General features: G+C 34.1%; 2 protein-coding genes across 4 annotated transcripts in view; both read right to left on the reverse strand.

Moving 5' to 3' along the window:
* Nucleotides 1-10675, reverse strand: part of LOC125864784 (cleavage stimulation factor subunit 77) — a 44474-nt gene extending 33799 nt beyond the window's left edge. The window contains exons 1-4 of one of the 3 annotated variants that reach the window (XM_049544847.1): nucleotides 10507-10675; nucleotides 10247-10349; nucleotides 10054-10116; nucleotides 4859-4968 (exon numbers count right to left, since the gene is read on the reverse strand). In XM_049544847.1, the coding sequence (XP_049400804.1) occupies nucleotides 4859-4968; nucleotides 10054-10116; nucleotides 10247-10300 (227 nt within the window). In that variant the 5' untranslated portion in view covers nucleotides 10301-10349; nucleotides 10507-10675. Of the gene's footprint in view, nucleotides 1-4858; nucleotides 4969-10053; nucleotides 10117-10246; nucleotides 10390-10427; nucleotides 10445-10506 lie in introns of those variants that run through there. The other 2 variants (XM_049544846.1, XM_049544848.1) reach the window with 2 other exon arrangements.
* Nucleotides 10411-11721, reverse strand: LOC125864021 (uncharacterized). The gene is made up of 2 exons (XM_049543973.1): nucleotides 11521-11721; nucleotides 10411-10575 (listed from the first exon to the last, which is right to left on the reverse strand). The coding sequence occupies exons 1-2, from the start codon at nucleotides 11719-11721 to the stop codon at nucleotides 10411-10413; spliced, it is 366 nt and encodes a 121-aa protein (XP_049399930.1).
* Between the last annotated feature and the right edge of the window lie 6154 nt (nucleotides 11722-17875).

Below are 17875 nucleotides of genomic sequence, written 5' to 3' on the forward strand. Positions count from 1 at the left end.
TCAACTGTCAGAATCCTTATGTTTAAGGCCATCAGTGCAAAAAGTTATTTTGGCTGGAAATAGAGGATGGGGAATTTGAAGATGTACCCGATAGAGGATGGGGAATTTGAAGATGTACCCGACACCAACAGATAGTGGAGAGACCGCCATCTCAGTCCATGCTATCACAGGAAAACAATATGCAAATATTATGTAGTTGCAAGTTGTGATTGATAAGAAGTTGTTCCTTATCTTAATGGTTTCGGGTAGTACACACGATTTTATTAGCTACACGACAGCCCAACGTTTAGACTTGCCAGCCTATCCAACATAAAAGATATCTTGATGTATCAGTGGAAATGGTGAGAAGATTTCTAGTTTGGGCATTCGCATAGTAGTGCAATTTTGTGTAATTAACCAGTCCTTCCGTGTTGATTTATATGTGATTCCTTTGGATGTTTTTTATATTGTCTTAGGTAACAAGTGGTTGCAAACACTGGGGGCCTATTTTGTGGGATTTTACATTATTGACCTGTAAAGGGGAAGCATATCATTTTACATGGACAACAACTACTATATGAGCCATACCTACATCTTTTACAAGACTCTAAGCAATGTGAGCTCAAGAAGGTGTTAGTTGAATTCAATGACCTATTCCAAGAACCTGTAGGTCTGCCTCTATTGCATTCCTACAACCATAGTATATGCTTACTATTAGGAATTGATTCGGTGATAGTTCAGCCTTATCGCTACCCTCATTTTCAGAAAGATGAGATTGAGAAACTGTGATCAAATGCTTCAGCAAGGCATTATTCGACCCAGTCATTCTCCATCCTCATCACATGTACTGCTAGTTTGGAAACATGATGAAACATGTCGCTTTTGCATGGATTATAGAGAGCTAAATGCCAAACCAGCAAAATACAAATTTCATTCATATAGTGGAGGAATTACTTGAAGAATTGCATAGGACACAATTTTTCACCAAGCTTGATCTTCACTCTGGCTATCATCAAGTCTGCATGGAATCTACGGATGTTAGAGAAAACGGCTTTCAGAACATATCATGGTCATTTCAAGCTCCTTGTCATGCAATTTGGATTGAATAATGCTCGTTCTACCTTTCAAGCACTGATGAATGAGGTATTCCGAAAGTACCTACGTCAATTTGTACTTGTATTTTTTGATGACATCCTTGTGTATAGCAAGAGTTGGAAAGCTCATTTGTCACGCATGCGAATCATCTTTGAGTTGATTGCAAGTTCATTGTCTTTATTTTAAAAAATCCAAATGTTCCTTCGGCAGAAATCAAGCAGCTTACCTAGGTCACATAGTCTCAAACATGGGTGTGTCCACTGATGTTAGCAAAACTGAAGCCGTGGTAGACTAGCCTCAACTGCAATCAACAACGTTGCGTGGATTCTTAGGATTGACGGGATATTACCGTAAACTCATCCAGAATTACGGTCTGATTGTTACTCCCTTAACAAGTATGCTAAGCAAAATTCTTTTTAAGTTGAAGGATGATGCACTTGCTTCTTTTGAAGCTCTTAAAAAGGCATTAGTTGTTGCCCAGTGTTACAGTTACCAAACTTTGAAGAAAAATTTGTTGTCGAGTATGATGCTTCAGGTGTTGTAATAGGGGCAATCCTTCTACAACAAGGACATCCAATTGCTTTTTTTAGTCATAAACTAGTTGAACGACGCTTGAAACTTCCGGCGTATACTGTGAATTGATAGGCTTGACAAAGGAAGTTCATATTCAAGGCCTTATCTCTTGGGTCGAGCCTTTCTGATTCGAAAGGATCACTACAGCCTAAAATACTTGTTAGATCAACATCTTACTACTTCTACTCAACAATATTGGCTTAGCAAGTTGATGGGGTTTGATTTTCGGGTGGAATACAAGGTCAAGAGATTGAGTACTACTGCAGATGCATTATCACGCCGAGAAGAGGCTGAAATATGTTATTTGTTGTCTCTCAGCCAGAAGCTTTGATATTTGAGGAAGTTCGAGCAGAAGTCAAGCAGTCACTCACCAATTCTTCGGGATCTTATGTCTGGTTAGTGTACACCCATATTGCCAAAAAACTCTAGCTAGTCGTGTCTATCATAAGGTGTGGTCTTGAAGCGCATCAGATCTGTTGCTTGCCAGCTAAGTCTAGCTGCAAGTTGCAAGCTTCATGATGTATTTCATGTGTCACTTCTTAAGCCATTCAAGAGTGAAGTACCAGCTACTCTTCCACCGGTTCAAGAAGGACGTGTTCTTCCCACCTCTTGTTTTGTGCTCTGATCAGTCTTAATCATGGTAATTGGGAAATTCTAGTCATTGATGCGTTTGTCAAGAAAAAATATTACATATATGAGAATTAATAGGACAAATAATGATTAATATTTTCTGAATCATTTTGTTAGTTGAATAGAACTTCTCTGAGTGGATTAGGATTCTTATTATTTTAATTTTATAGGACGTAATTTCTAATTTATTAGGACTCTTGCTATTGTAAACCTCTAATTCAAGAGAGTTGGCGTTATTCATAAAACAAGTTGGATTTTATCAAGTTAAAGAGATACAGAACTTTCTCAAATAAGTTTCAAGGTCTGCGATTCCCTGAATGAATTGCAAAATTCAGCAATCATAGGCAGGTTAAGGAAAAAGAACAAAGGCGTAGACCTGAGTGTTGGGCCTAACTTTCCAATTAATCGTCCAGTGTCTCAATCAAATTTATGGACCTTACCAAAGATCATGTGGACTAAGGTTTAGGAGGAATTCAAGACTGAGATGTAGCTCCAAGGTGACGACAACATACTCATGGGCTTACACTTTTAAGACCAAAGGACATATACGAAGAGTTGACCAAGATTGAGCCAAGGTTGATCAAAGTTGACCGTGTTTTACCAAGATATTGACTAAGTACTAGCATTTGGACTTCCGCAAGCATATTCTTGTGACCAAATCACTTGCAGCTCACATGGTCACCCCAATTGGGCCACAAGCCTTACCTAGTTATTTAGTGCGCGTTTGACCATGAAAACCAAAAAAAAAAAAATCACTTCATTTGAAAATTTGGAAGTTGGAGTTGGAGTTGTGTTTGGCCATACTTGCAAAAAATATTTAGAATTTGACTGAACTTCTTTTAAATATGGTTTATGCCTCCAATTTCTTAAAACTAGCAAAGACACCCAACTTGACTTTTTTTTTGAGAAGGAACATACAATCAAATCTGCTTCTCTAAAAGAGTAATATCTCAAATAAATAGTCACATATATTATAGATTAGATCATATATACAAGCTATCCATTACTAATATTTTTTCACTTTAATTGGAATTTTTGAAGTTGGACCTTCTCTAAAAGAGTAATATCTCAAATAAATAGTCACATATATTATAGATTAGATCATATATACAAGCTATCCATTACTAATATTTTTTCACTTATAATTGGAATTTTTGAAGTTGGACTTATGTTTGGTTATAATTTTTGCAAATAATATTTGGTCGTTTGAATTTACTTTTCCTAAAAACATGAAATGTAATTTAAATATGGTCATTGTTAAAACGATAAAAAAAATCAGGGTAAATTTTGAAAAAGGAAATTATAATGAAAGTGAAAGAAGTGAATACAAGGTTTTGGGTGTTCTCCAAATTCCAAATACAACTTCAAATTGTATTTGGAATTTCCATGGCCAAATGTTGATTTTCAAATAAAGTGATAAAGAAATCCAGAAAAAGGTGAAAAATCTAATGGTCAAACAGGGCCATAGGATCTTCTTTAGTTTGTGATTGGGCTTAGCCCATAGCCTTTAGTGTTAAACTTTTGATGAAAATTTATCTTCAGAGAAAATCTAACCTACCTCTTCTAAAAAGAGGATCTTGCTTTCTAGTATGGGTTCAAATTCTCTCTCCCTTATATCTTGTACTTGAATGTTAATTTAGTTGGTATCAACTCCTTCTACCAGTTGTTCACTTGTTCTCTAATTTGCACTAGTTACTTAATTTTTCCCTTCTTTCTTGACAATCTTCAATTAAGATTATTAGCTAATAATTTCAATGAGTAAATTTCGTTATTTGATTTTGATTCATTACTTGTCTGAGTGTCTTATCCCATTTATCCTTTAATTTTCTTTCGCCATTTCATGTGTCTATGAGGGTTGTTGGAGTTTTCATCAATTTGCTTGAATCTTGTGGGATTTTTGCAGGGGTGGTTGAATTGTTTTACAAGTGACGTACAGCACATGCTAATCAGAGCACATGGATGGAGGTAGGGAGTTGGGAGAGTTGAATTGTTTTCGTTGAAGGCATATAACAAGTGGAGAGAAAATAGGGGAGCATAACACATCTCAAGGCAAAAGCACAACTTGATGAAGACGGGTTCCAGTAAGAAGTATGCGTCCAAATAGTGATCCCCCAAGTGTGAAAAAGGAGACTTGAAAATCAAACAGATTGAAAGATCTAATGATCTCTTCATGGTAAATAAACAACGGGATCTTCAACTCAAAATGTGAAGCATCAAGTAACAAAAACACATAAATATGCAAACATTTCGACATTGTAGTCCGTGCTTTTCTTGGTAAGGAGAAAAGTACAAAACAATCAGTATAGGTTGGAATAATTTTTAGAACTTCAGCAATAAAAAACAAGAACAAACTGCTTTTAAACCTCCAAAGCAGTTTTTCCGCACCATCAAAATCATTAATGTTACTTCCAATCCATTCCAAGTGACATGAATATGCAAAGGGTTGAACATCCCAGAAACTCCAAGGTGTCAACCCCATCCCACACCAAAATGTGAGAGCTAGAAAAGATCCACTGACGAGAAGAAACATGGACAACAAAAACAAATCCAAATCAAGAAAATATCATCAAAATAAACATACCAAAGTGGAATCTGTAGACAGTTTAACAGGCAGCGACTAAATATTTGTTTTGTCGCATCATCATTATTTACCGCCATGTGTGCCTCAACATATTGCTTCCAGTATTTTGCCTAGATAAAAGTAAATATAACATCAGCGAGGGAAGGTGTCTTCAAGGCCCCAAAAAACATCTTCCTAATCATAGATTTCGCATAGCATATTTTCTTTCTAGAGCACTTTGGAGGAAAATCAACTTCACATGAATATGCAAATTCGAGAACTTAAAGCCTGAACAATATTTTTTATCAGTTAAAGCGAAGTTTTATTTCATCAGAAGGCACCAAGATGCTGCAAATAGCTGTGCAGTTACCAAAAAAGAAACTCAGTTCATCAACTAACATGTAAGGAAAACTGCGAGAGTCGAGGGAGAGAAAGTGTAATGGAGAGGCTTTATGATCTTCAACTTTCACTTAAAAAATTATTCAACTGTCACAAACTATTTTTTCTATTTATAATTAAAAAAAACATATGAAATTTTGACCAGTTTTAAAAAAAAAACTGAGACAGTCGATTAGTCTATATTCTTCATTAAAGCCTGAGCAAGGATATCCTGTACCTTCTCCTACAGATAGATACAGAACGTGAGAAAAAAACACTACATGAAGGCAATAGTTGGACCTCATACGAGTTGTTTAACATTCTAACACCACCGCACTACCTAAATATAATTTTCCACCTCCAGTTCTTAGAGTACAAGTACACTTTTTTCACTCTCAAATCGGAATAGGTGAGTCAGTTAACTCACATGCTTTATATTGAGTGAAATATTTTCATCCTAGTTTATAGTGTAAATTACCAAAAACTGATTCCTAATGTATGTGGTGTGTACCGATATAGTTCTTAATCTTCATGTGGTTCTTAAGGTAATCCCAAATCTTCAGCATTCATTATCAAATGGTCATTGACCTAGCAAACTGCAAGAGTAATATTGGGAAATTAAGAGAACCTACCAAGCATTCTACATATCTTCTTATGATTCTAAGTTAATCCTAATTATGGCGCTGGAGCTTGTTCAAAAACTGTCCAAATTTATTGTTACCTTCTCATTAAAAAAAACTGTCCAAATTTATTAATGTATGCAGAAACTGCACCAAAAGAACAAAAGGGATGAAGACGTTCTCAGACTTTATTGACGATATGAATCTCACTGACTTGCAATTAGAAGATGCAAAATACACATGGTTCAAGGGGGACCTCCATGAAGTTGCTTCAAGAATTGATAGGATGTTAATCTCTGCAGTTTGGGATCATAGTTTTAATAAAACAAAACAGATTCCCTAGCAAAGGATCAATTCTGATCACACTCCTATTGCTCTACAAGGGGGATCTTGGGAAAGAAAAAAAAGCAACTTTAAATTTGAAAACTGGTGGTTGGGTACTGAGGGCTTTATAGACAGAATCAAAGGTTGGTGGAATACCTTCAGCTATGAAGGAAGACAGAAGACCTAATTACATTCTGGCCTGTAAAATGAAAGCTTTAAAGAACAAACTCAAAGAATGGAGTAAGAGTGAGCAGGGGAATCTTGGGTCACGGTGGAACACTTTGCTATGGAAATTTGCTGCTTTAGAGACAGTTGTAGGGATAAGAATGCTTTCAGACGAAGAGACAACAAACAAAAGTGAATTGTTGCTTGAGTATGAAGATTTGATTAAGAAAGAAGAAATTTCTTGGAGGCAAAGATCAAGGGCACTATAGCTAAAGGAGGGAGACATGAATACTAAGTTTTTTCACAAAGTAGCCAATGCTAACAAAAGGTACAACAATATAGACCAACTTTGTGTGCAAAGAGAAATAATTCAGGAGAATGCTAGTATTGAAGGGGAGATAGTGGAATTTTATCAAAGCCTTTATACAGAAACAGTTCATTGGAGACCTGCTTACCAGTTTCCAAACTGTCCAGTTCTAGCAACGGAGGAAAGGAGAGTATGCAAGGAAATTTTGAGGAAGAAGAGGAGTTGAGATGTCTAAAGATGTGCGCTACACACAAGGCACCAGGGCCTGATGGTTTTACCATGGGATCTTTTATCAAATGCTGGGAAGTGATGAAATATGAATCATGAATGCTTTTCATAATTTTCATGAGGACATGTTTGAAAGGAGCTTCAATGCTACCTTTATAACACTCATTCTAAAGACGAAAGGTGCCAAAGAGCTAAGGGATTTCAGGCCAATTAGTTTGATAGATAGTATATACATAATCTTCTCTAAAGTACTCATAGAGAGGCTAAAAGAAGTGACGGGAAAACTGGTGGACTCACAACAAATGGTCTTTATTAAAGGAAGGCATATCATGGATAAAGTTTTGGTAGCTAATGAAGCAGTGGGATCCAGACAGAAGCAAGGAAAACCAGGGATTCTTTACAAACTTGACATAGAGAAAGCCTATGACCATGTCCATTGGGCCTATCTATTGGGAGTGCTAAATAGGATGGGGTTTGGACAGAAGTGGATAAAATGGGTAAAATTTTGCATATCCATGGTGAGTTTTTCAGTTATTATCGATGGCTCACCAATAGGGTTCTTCAGGGAACAAAAGGGTCTAAGACAAGATGACCCTTTGTCACCATTCTTAGTCTTATTACCAATGGAAGGTCTCAACAGTATGGTCAAAACAACAAATATGAATGGGTGGTTGAGAGGTTTCAATGTGGCTAAAGAAGGGATAATCTGAAGGTGACTCATTTGCAGTATGCAGATGATACCCTCATTTTTGGTGATGCAGGTGAAGAACAACTCAAAATTATAAGGGTGACATTTTTTTTTTGATCAAGTAAGAAGAATGTTATTAACAAAGCATCAAGCAGATGCACAGATTACAAAAGAAAGAAAATATCAGCTCCCAAAATGGCAAAAAAAGCTATCTAAACAGCTAACAACAAAAATTTTGAGGGTGATATTGGTTCTCTTTGAAGGGATGTCTGGACTGCACATCAACTGGAGAAAGAGCTTCTTTATACAATCAATGAAGTCACAACCATGCAATCCCTAAATGCAATTCTGGGAGGAGAGATTGGTAGTCCGCCAACAGTGTACTCGAGTATGTCTTTAGGAGGAAGATCGAAGTCTAATGAAATTTGGAACAATGTGGTTAAAAAATGTGAGAAGAAAATTGGCAAGGTGGAAAAGACAGTACTTATCACTAGGGGGTTGATTAACCCTCATCAACTCTGTGTTAGATTCCTTGCCAACTTATATGATGTCTCTGTTCCCTATACCAGCAACAATCATTAGTAGGATGGACAGAATCAGGAAGGAGTCTTTGTGGCAAGGAAATAAAGACAGGAAAAGCTACCACTTGGTCAAATGGGAATCTCTGATAATTGACAAGAAGTTTGGGGGTCTGGGGATAAAGAATCTGGATACTCAAAGTAAGGCACTCAAAATGAAATGGCTATGGAACTATGCCAATGACAAAGAGACACTGTGGGGGAGAGTCATAGAAGCTCAGTATGAGGAGGAAGACATATGGATGACTAAGGAAATTACAACTCCTTATGGAGTTGACTTATGGAGATCCATCAGAGATCTCTGGAATGAGATAAAGTGCTTCTTCAAGATCAAGGTGAAAAATGGGGCTAAAACCAGGTACTGGACAGATGAATGGCATGACGAAGGCAACTTAGAAAGGCTATTTCCAGATCTGATTAGTACTACACCATCAGTGGCAGAATTATTGACAGAGGAATGGGGATTCAATTTCAAAAGGCAATTAATTGATTGGGAAATACCAACACTGGCAGATTTCATCAACAAAATTGAGCAACTCAGTGGATTGGGAGCAGATGAAGATGAACTATGGTGGAAGAGAGATGAGAAAGGCACATACAAAGTGAGCACTGAGCAAAGCGTATAGGAAAATGAACCACAGCCAGCAACCAAACATTTGGTCATGGAAGAACATTTGGAAAACCAAAATACCATATAAAGTGGCATGCTTTGTGTGGCTTCTGGCAAAGGAGGAAGTGCTTACCCAAGAGAACCTAATGAAAAGACAGATAATTTTAAGCCCTAGGAGCTTCTTGTGTGGGGAGCAGGCAGAGAGAGACTGTGAATCATCTATTCCTACATTGTAGAATCACAGGGCAACTATGAAGATTGTTTTGGATCCTCAGAGGAATAGAATGGAGCATGCCTTGGAAAATTACAGAGGCCTTAACAAACGGGGAAAGCTGGGTTGTTGGCCAAGAATAGAGGCAGGTGGAGGATAGTCCCAGCAAGCATTTGGTGGACAATATGGAAGGAGAGGAACTCAAGGTGTTTTGAGAGCATAGAAAACAATATGCAATAGATTAAGCTCAATTGCATCTTGCTACTGTGTTTTTGGTGTAATTTCAGTTACTTTTGAATGATCATGTCTCTATTATTGATGTTTTAGACTCATTATAGACATAGGATCGATGTAGGTAGTACTTGGTAAATATGGGGTTACTACAACTCTTGTAAGATTCGGATTCTAACAAAAAAAAACTGTCCAAATTTCACCAACAGTTGAGTTAGAAACCATTTTTCTTAATAATAAATGTCACACATTAAGGATATCAACAGAAATGAATAGCAGACAATGTGGATAACCGATAAACAGTGAATTAGAGACAATTTTAATAAATATTCCAGTAAGGATATCCTAGTACACAGGAGACTGAAGTTTAACAAGATACATCCAGGTATCCCGTTGGATCCATAAGGATGAATTAAATCCAGCCTTCTATGCGACAGAAAAACAAATGAAACATTTATGTGGAATGCAGAAATATTTCACTTGAAGACAAGCAAGATGTACTGAAAAATTTATAAGTATTAACTCTCGCTTCAAAGAGCACTAATGGCCATGAAACCAGCTGATCAGTCTCGACACCTTACTAAATGAATGAGCATGGCCATAGCTTGAACAGGTGAAGTAGGGCTAAGTTAGCTTTCTTATTTCATCTTCTTCCTCTCTATTTTTTCCCTTTTAATCAGTAATTGTGTCAATCTCAAATGTTGATTAGCTTTGTTTTCTTCATCAATGAACTAACTAGCAACTGAACTCCACCCCAGACAAAGATAAAAAAAAATAACAATAACAGATTGTTACAAGAAAGTTCTCTTGTTCTGTCTTCTTAGTACAGAAAACTGTAATTCAATCAAGCTAGAAGTACTCAGATTTGGAACTCACCGCTGTGGGAAACGTCGATAGAAGCTGCTCATATAAAGGCACTGCTTCCGAAATTGGCGAGCGCTATACAAAACAACACACCAAAATGTAATAAGAACCCATAAAACCCCTCCCTAAACCTAATTCATTGCGTTAATTAAACTAAACTCACAACAACTCATAAGTTAACTCAACAAGAACAAGAAACAATTACCAGTGCCTCGTTCGCAAGAATTTCTGCAGCTTCAACATTGTACTTGTCCGTCATAGGTCTTTGCCTACTGTATCATCCTCTAAAAATCCAACCTTTAATAAAACTGAAAAGTACCCCACTTCAGTATTGAGGTAACCCTCCTTCTGTAAATTAAAAAAAAACATTCACATATGAAAAACACCATTCATAATGGCATTACAATCCTTCAAGAAGTACTGATTGGTTTGCACATAAAAACTTTGATAAAATTGACAATTAACCAGTTCAATCTGGAGAAAACCCTGCTTGCGAAATCGAATTGGAGCAGATAGGCTTTGCTCCCTTTGCAACTGCTCACAAGCAAAACGAAACGGAGCAAAGTGCTTCAGTTGATAAACGCCGCCGGAGAATCTCAAGTGGAGCTGGCCTTCATTGGTTTAAGGAAAAGGTTAAAAAACTGTCTTCAAGTATGTCGAACAAAAATGTCCAAAGTTAATTGTTTAATTTTAAAAATTGACCCTTTAGTCAATAATTTAATCTAAAAACGGAAAAAGGTCAAAATTATCCTTAAACTATCTGAAATAGCTTAAATATGCTTTTAAACTATATTTTAGCTCAAAAATACCCTTTCCGTCAAACTATTGGGCCACTCATACCCATCTAGTTAACGGAAGTATCCATGTGTGTGTTAAATGCCACATGGATGTCACGTGTGCACGCCAAACAGACCCCACATCCACATAAACGACTACGGAAAAAGGTCAAAACTACCCTTAAACTATTCGAAATAGTTTAAATATACCCTAAACTATATTTCGGCTCAAAAATGCCCTTCCTGTCTAACTATTGGACCATACTTGCCCTTCTGTTTAACAAAAACATCCATTTGTGTGCTAAAATGCCACATGGACTCCACATGTGCACGCCAACCCCACCTCCACATACACGACTTAAAGCCCTAATTTCACTATTTTCCCCCTCATTTCATTATTTCCTTATTTGGGTATATATATATATGAATATAATATATACATTGACTCAATTCAGTTCCATTTTATTTCGATACTAATATGTTGTACTTTGAAGATCACAACTTAAACAAAATTCAAATTAATTATGCTATCTAATCCTTGAATCATCTATTATATTGAATGTTTCTTTTTCCACAAAATCTAAAACTTCCTTAACAATCATTTAGAGCATCGTCTGGATTAGGGACCACAAAAGTTTAAAACTTGAACAAAAATAGGGTAATTGGTAAAAAAAATTAAATTAAGAAATCTATAAAGACTTACTAGGTCTTCGTTGATGTAGTAGCAATCGAATGTGTCATCCCAGTCGTTCGTCAAGTTTTCCTCATTAGCGAAATCGCCGATGTTGATGTGGTGGAGCTCGATCACCACCGCCAGGGTAGCCGTTGTAGTCGTCTTCCTTGTGTCTGGAGTTCCGGTGATAAGTATATTAGGTCTCTTACGACAACTGTTATTTTGCGCCATGGCCGTGAGTTGAATAAAGAAGAAAGTTTCGCTAAGATTTGTTTAAAAAAAATTAATTTATTAAGATAAATTAAAATAATAAATTAGTGATTGATTAATTTATAAAATGAGTGTGTTTATATTATACCTTAGATCGTTTCTTTTATTGTATTTGAAATGGTTATCAAATTGCAATTTCTCTACTTTATTCAGTTACGTATACAAGTTTCCGCAAATGTTTTTTCATATTTTGGTTTAATATATACCTTTCAGGATGAAATGAGGGAAAAGGAGTGAAATTAAGGTTTTAAGTCATCTATGTAGAGGTGGTGTGTGTTTGGCGTGCACATGTGGAGTCCATATGGCATTTTAGCACACACACATGGATGCTTCCGTTAAACAGAAGGGCAAGTGTAGTCTAATAGTTAGACGGAAAGGGCATTTTTTAGCTGAAATATAGTTTAAGGATATATTTAAGCTGTTTCGAATAGTTTTAAGGATAGTTTTGACCCTTTTCCGTAGTCATCTATGTGGAGGTGGGGTTTGTTTGGCGTGCACATGTGGTGTCCATGTGGCATTTAACACACACATGGATACTTCCGTTAACTAGAAGGGTAGGTGTGGTCCAATAGTTTGACGGTAGGGTATTTTAAAGCCGAAATATAGTTTAAGGGTATATTTAAGATATTTCGAATAGTTTAAGGGTAGTTTTAACCCTTTTCTGATCTAAAAATGTCATCTATATATATATATAATAGGAGAGGTGATAGCGCCTACGTGTCAGCACCACAAAAAAAACATATTTTTTAAATAATTAAAATTAATTAAATCTATATAATTTTTTAAAAAAAATTAAAATTACGGCAATGCAACTGTAAAACCGTTTTTTAATAATACACAAAATTTTAAAACATTTTGAAAATTAACTTAAACACGGTAACTCTTTTTTCCTACAAATTTTGATGACGCTTCTAAAATTTTATTCAAAGCAAAAAAAATGTTAATGTTAATGTTAATATATATATATATATTATATATATATATATAATATGAGAGGTGATAGTGCCTATGTGTCAACACCACAAAAAAACGTATTTTTTAAATAATTAAAATTAATTAAATCTATATAATTTTCAAAAAAAAATTGAAAATTAGGGCAATGCAACTGTAAAACCGTTTTTTTAATAATGCACAAAATTTTAAAACATTTTGAAAATTAACTTAAACACGGTAACTTTTTTTTCCTACAAATTTTGATGATGCTTCTAAAATTTTATTCTAAGCAAAAAAAATGTTAATGTTAATAATAATAATAATCTATATATATATATATATTGATAGCGCCTACGTGTCAGCACCACAAAAAAACATATTTTTTAAATAATTAAAATTAATTAAATCTATATAATTTTCAAAAAAAAAATAAAAATTAGGGCAATGCAACTGTAAAACCGTTTTTTTAATAATACACAAAATTTTAAAACATTTTGAAAGTTAACTTAAATACGGTAACTTTTTTTTCCTACAAATTTTGATGAAGCTTCTAAAATTTTATTCAAAGCAAAAAAAATGTTAATGTTAATGTTAATGTTAATGTTAATGTTAATAATAATAATAATAATAATAATAATAATAATAATAATAATCTATATAATTTAAAATAAAATAAAATTAGGGCAATGCAACTGTAAAACCGTTTTTTTAATAATACACAAAATTTTAAAACATTTTGAAAATTAACTTAAACACGGTAAAAAAAATTTCCTACAAATTTTGATGATGCTTCTAAAATTTTATTCAAAGCAAAAAAAATGTTAATGTTAATGTTAATAATAAAAATAATTTATATCTATGTATATATAAAAAAATAAGAGATCTACGTTTCAAAGACAAAAAAAGAGAAAAAATTAATTAGAAAAATATATATAAAATCTGAAAATCAAAATAAAAATGAAAATTGCAAACAAAAAAACGAAAAATATGGCTTTTTTCTATCAAACCTCAAATAATTATTAAAAACAACGATTCAAATAATTATTAAAACCAATGATGGATATATTTTTTTTAAGAAGTGCAATATATAAGTATGACTATTTAATTTTGAATAAAATATATTCTTTTTCTCTCTTATACGTGACAGATAGTCTCCATTTTAAAAAGTACAGTTATAACTCTGTGTAACTGCTTATTAGTTTTGAGAAAAAAAAACTGCTTTATATAACATAACTTCATTCTTTTTATTTATATATATGTCACTATTTCTTCAATGCTTATACCAACAGTTAAAGGAGTACAAATACAAGTTTATACACAAACCTCAGTGCTTTAGCAAAGAAACAGTCCAACACAACTTCAAGAGTTCAAACCGTAGACCAACCAATGTATCAAGGTCTTCAACTGGTTCACGAGTATATACAACCTTTAAAATACAATTAAATAACTTCTTTAATCCCTAGAAACTCAATAATATTGATGTAAAATAGGATTATCATCACAAGTAATATTAGCCTGTACAAACACAACTATGCTCCCAAAACAGTGATTCTGGCCAGCCTAGTACCTCATGTCGCAACTTAGATTTGAAAAGGAAAACGGCAAAACTAGACTTTATAGACTTCATGAAAGATGTAGCTACATCTCTTAAGGTTGCAAACAAACAAAAATCACCGCAAAATATATTTTGTACAACAAGATATAGTCAAAACACTAACAGTTGTGCATACAGGATTTGAAATTCCAAAATCTGGACAGAGCTTGTCCTATGTTGCGTCCAATATTTCGAATCCATAACAGCTAAATCAGAGTTTTACATAAACATAAGAGTTGTAGGTCTACGAATTATCTTTCCAAATCATATTTATTCACTGTAAACTAAGTTCTAGAACAAGAGATATGCATAAAATACCAAACACTACCAAGCTTAGTCACTTACCAACAAAAAGTGTGTGTTCTTGAATTCCAGCCAAAAGGGCTAAGTTTTTCTTTTGTAATTTTGAAGAACAACTGATTAAAGAAGGCTCTAAGGTTTTTAGACTTGAAAAAAAAACGAATTAACTCAAGGAGGTGAAAATATATATAGTCACACAAGTGATGTTTATCACTTGTACAACTGTCTCCAAAAAGGGCTGCCCAAATAGTTGTGTGCTGCCCAAAATGCATACATATACACCTATATATATATCCCTCATCTCCTTTTAAAGTTATACATAATTCTAATTAGAATATTACGAAAATACCCTAATACAATACCTTAAATTACAATCACAATTTATGTTAAGCAAGTTAGCAATTATCACAACATTTCAAGTTCCCAAAATGAGACTAAAACATATTCTAGTAATTAAGAAACGGTAAATCGACATGTGACTCTTGGTTAGTGTTTAGGGATGTTACAACTTTACTGAAAACGTTAATATAATCCCAATAAGTGAAGCTAGTAGGGACTTTGTTTAGGCTGATCTGTCTTTCTTTCATCGAGGATATACCCCAATCTTTGATTGATATAATCTGTTTTATGATCATTTTGGAGAAGTTACAAACGTTCTCGCCAGTGTTATAACCTAAGAAGTGCTGAAATTCAACACTACCCTTATTCATCAAGATGGTCTCGTAATACGAGCGGGTTTTGTATGACTTACCCGTGAAGTATCACTGGAATATCTTCCTAGGTTCCTCTTTCCTCTAAATCTCAGAGTTTTCGAGAAGAAATATCATTTCTTTCTTTGCTACCCTTTCATACGATCTGATATCATCAATATTGTATTTAGTTATAGAGGCAAAAGTGTCACTTTGCTTCTGTGACAAATATGCATGTAGCTTTGCGTATTATGGGCTATTTTCTGGAATATCTTCCAGTCTGACGGATGATGATGCCTAAGATAGTTTTGAGCTTATCAAGCTCATTCCTCCTTGCTGTAGAACTGGCGAGTTGGACGAGGATCCGAATGATGATCCTGAAGATGTTCCAAGGGATGATCTCCCCGTCCACGAGGGTTATTTACCTTGCCTCGATCCTTGGTTACCCACAGAGGGTCCATCCTACAAACAAAGCATTTTGTTTTAATCATCAAAGAGATCATAAGCATCATAGTAATTCTGATAATAATAATTCACGCTATCAAAATCGACGGCTTCTTCAATATTATGAATGGTGAATATATCTATCACCATGCCATCTATAATCTTCCATAGGATACGTTCCTGTACATCTCGATTAAGCGGAACTACTTTCAATATTGTAACTAGAATTTTATCAGTGAAGAAAGGGGTTAAAAAACTCATGGTTAAGAAGATAGATATTCTCTTGATAAGAAATCTAGAAGAGAGTTATCACTTCTCTTTTTATAATGTAGTTCGAAATCAAATGGGGCTAACTATGCCTGTCACCTGACAAATATCAACTTCGAAGCATCATGTTTGAAATCTTTATCAAATATATATTTAACCGATTGCGCATCAGTTAAAAACTTTTGATTGTATAAATCATCTTGAAATTTCAATACACATTTAACGATAGTTAGCATTTCATGAGCTACCGTAACATATTTTTTCTGAGCATCGCTCCATTTTTCGAAATGAAATCGAATCAGATATTCAATTTTTATCATGAGGATTGATTTGTTTTAATATTAATCCATAGCCAATGTTAGACGCATCTGTCTCTACAATCTTCTGCCAAGCTGGGTTAGTCAAAGTTAGACAAGGCAAATATTTAACAAGAAGTTTAATATTTTTTACCAAATTGGTAAGAATATCAATCCAAGGAGTTTTATGATCCTTTTTTAGCCTGTCGTATAATGGGGCTACATCACGAGATAAATTCTTGTAAAAAGGGGAAATATAATTTAAACTTTCTAAGAATCTCTGCAATTGCGTCCTATCTGTAATAACATCAAGAAACTTCGAAGCAAAATCAATCGATCGTTGAATAGAGGTAACTTTCCCCTGACAAATAAGATGTCCCAAAATCTGACTTCAGTTTGAAATAAACTCATTTTTTATTTAGAAATCACCAAACCGTTTTGTATAACTATTTTCTTGAAAATGTCCAAATGTTTAATATGCATTTCAAGAGTTTTTGAATAAACCAGAAATCATCAATATAAATAATGATAAAATTCAAATATGGGTTGAAAATATCATTCATAATTTTCTGAAATTCAGAAGGAGCGTTTTTCAAACCAAATGGCATAACATTCCATTCGTACTGTCCAAACGGGACATTAAAAGCAGTTCTATAAGAGTGTTCTTTAAATATTTTGATCTGCCAATAATCTGATTTTAAATCGAATTTAGAAAATATATTGGCGTCATATAATCTTGATAATAAATCCTTTCTATTTGGAATAAGATACCTAATCCATTTTAAATATTTTTTCAAAGGTTTATAATTTATAACTAACCTAGGAACATCGTGTTCCTTTTCCGCTGCATTATTGACATAAATTGCAGTACAAGACCAAGGAGATTTAGAAGGTTTTATCAAACCCTTTTGTAATAAATTATCAATTTCTTTCTTGCAGAATTTCACCAATTCGGGGTTCATCTGGCAAGGGTGTGATTTCGTAGGAATATCATCCTCAGAGAAATTATCTTCATATGGAAGGGTCACAATATGCTTTTTTCGATTCCAAAAAGCACTAGGATGATCAGCACAAATATCAATGGCCATTTGTTCAGAAATTAATTTAATTTTTTCCTACACTTTAGTGGATTTCAAAGTATCGAATATATTCATACTAAATAATTTAAGTTGTAAAGAATCAACATGCTTTTGTTTCATATTAATCAAAGCATTAATATCACGAGAAATATGATCAATGATAAAAGTATAACTAATATCTCTGTCTTTGTAAGTAGCAGAAAAACCTTCAGCTGTTATGCTAGTGAAAGGATAAATAGCATTTATAAATGGGGTTCCAAGTATAATCGGAGGGTATAACTGATTTTTAACCAAGAAAAAGAAATGCGAAATGCAAATTTTATTTTGGCAAATACGCGTATTAGACAATTTATACTTTATATCTAAACCATGTTCATAAGCAAATTTGACCGTATGAGTAGTTTTTTCAAAATATTTGGTAGGTACAAGACCTTCCTGAATACAACTCACATCAGCTCCACTGTAAATCATAGCAATATCAGTTATAGAGAAAGTATTATCAATTAATAAGGT

Source organism: Solanum stenotomum, chromosome 5, assembly GCF_019186545.1.
Source record: "Solanum stenotomum isolate F172 chromosome 5, ASM1918654v1, whole genome shotgun sequence".
Lineage (NCBI taxonomy): Eukaryota > Viridiplantae > Streptophyta > Magnoliopsida > Solanales > Solanaceae > Solanum > Solanum stenotomum.

What these genes read in the sequence shown, in the direction of transcription:
- LOC125864021 (XM_049543973.1), bottom strand. Translation starts at nt 11,721, where the DNA reads ATGGCGCAAAATAACAGTTGTCGTAAGAGACCTAATATACTTATCACC. An exon ending in ACTACATCAACGAAGACCTA is followed by an intron (nt 10,576 to 11,520) that starts GTAAGTCTTTAT and finishes GCTTGTGAGCAG; the next exon opens with TTGCAAAGGGAGCAAAGCCT.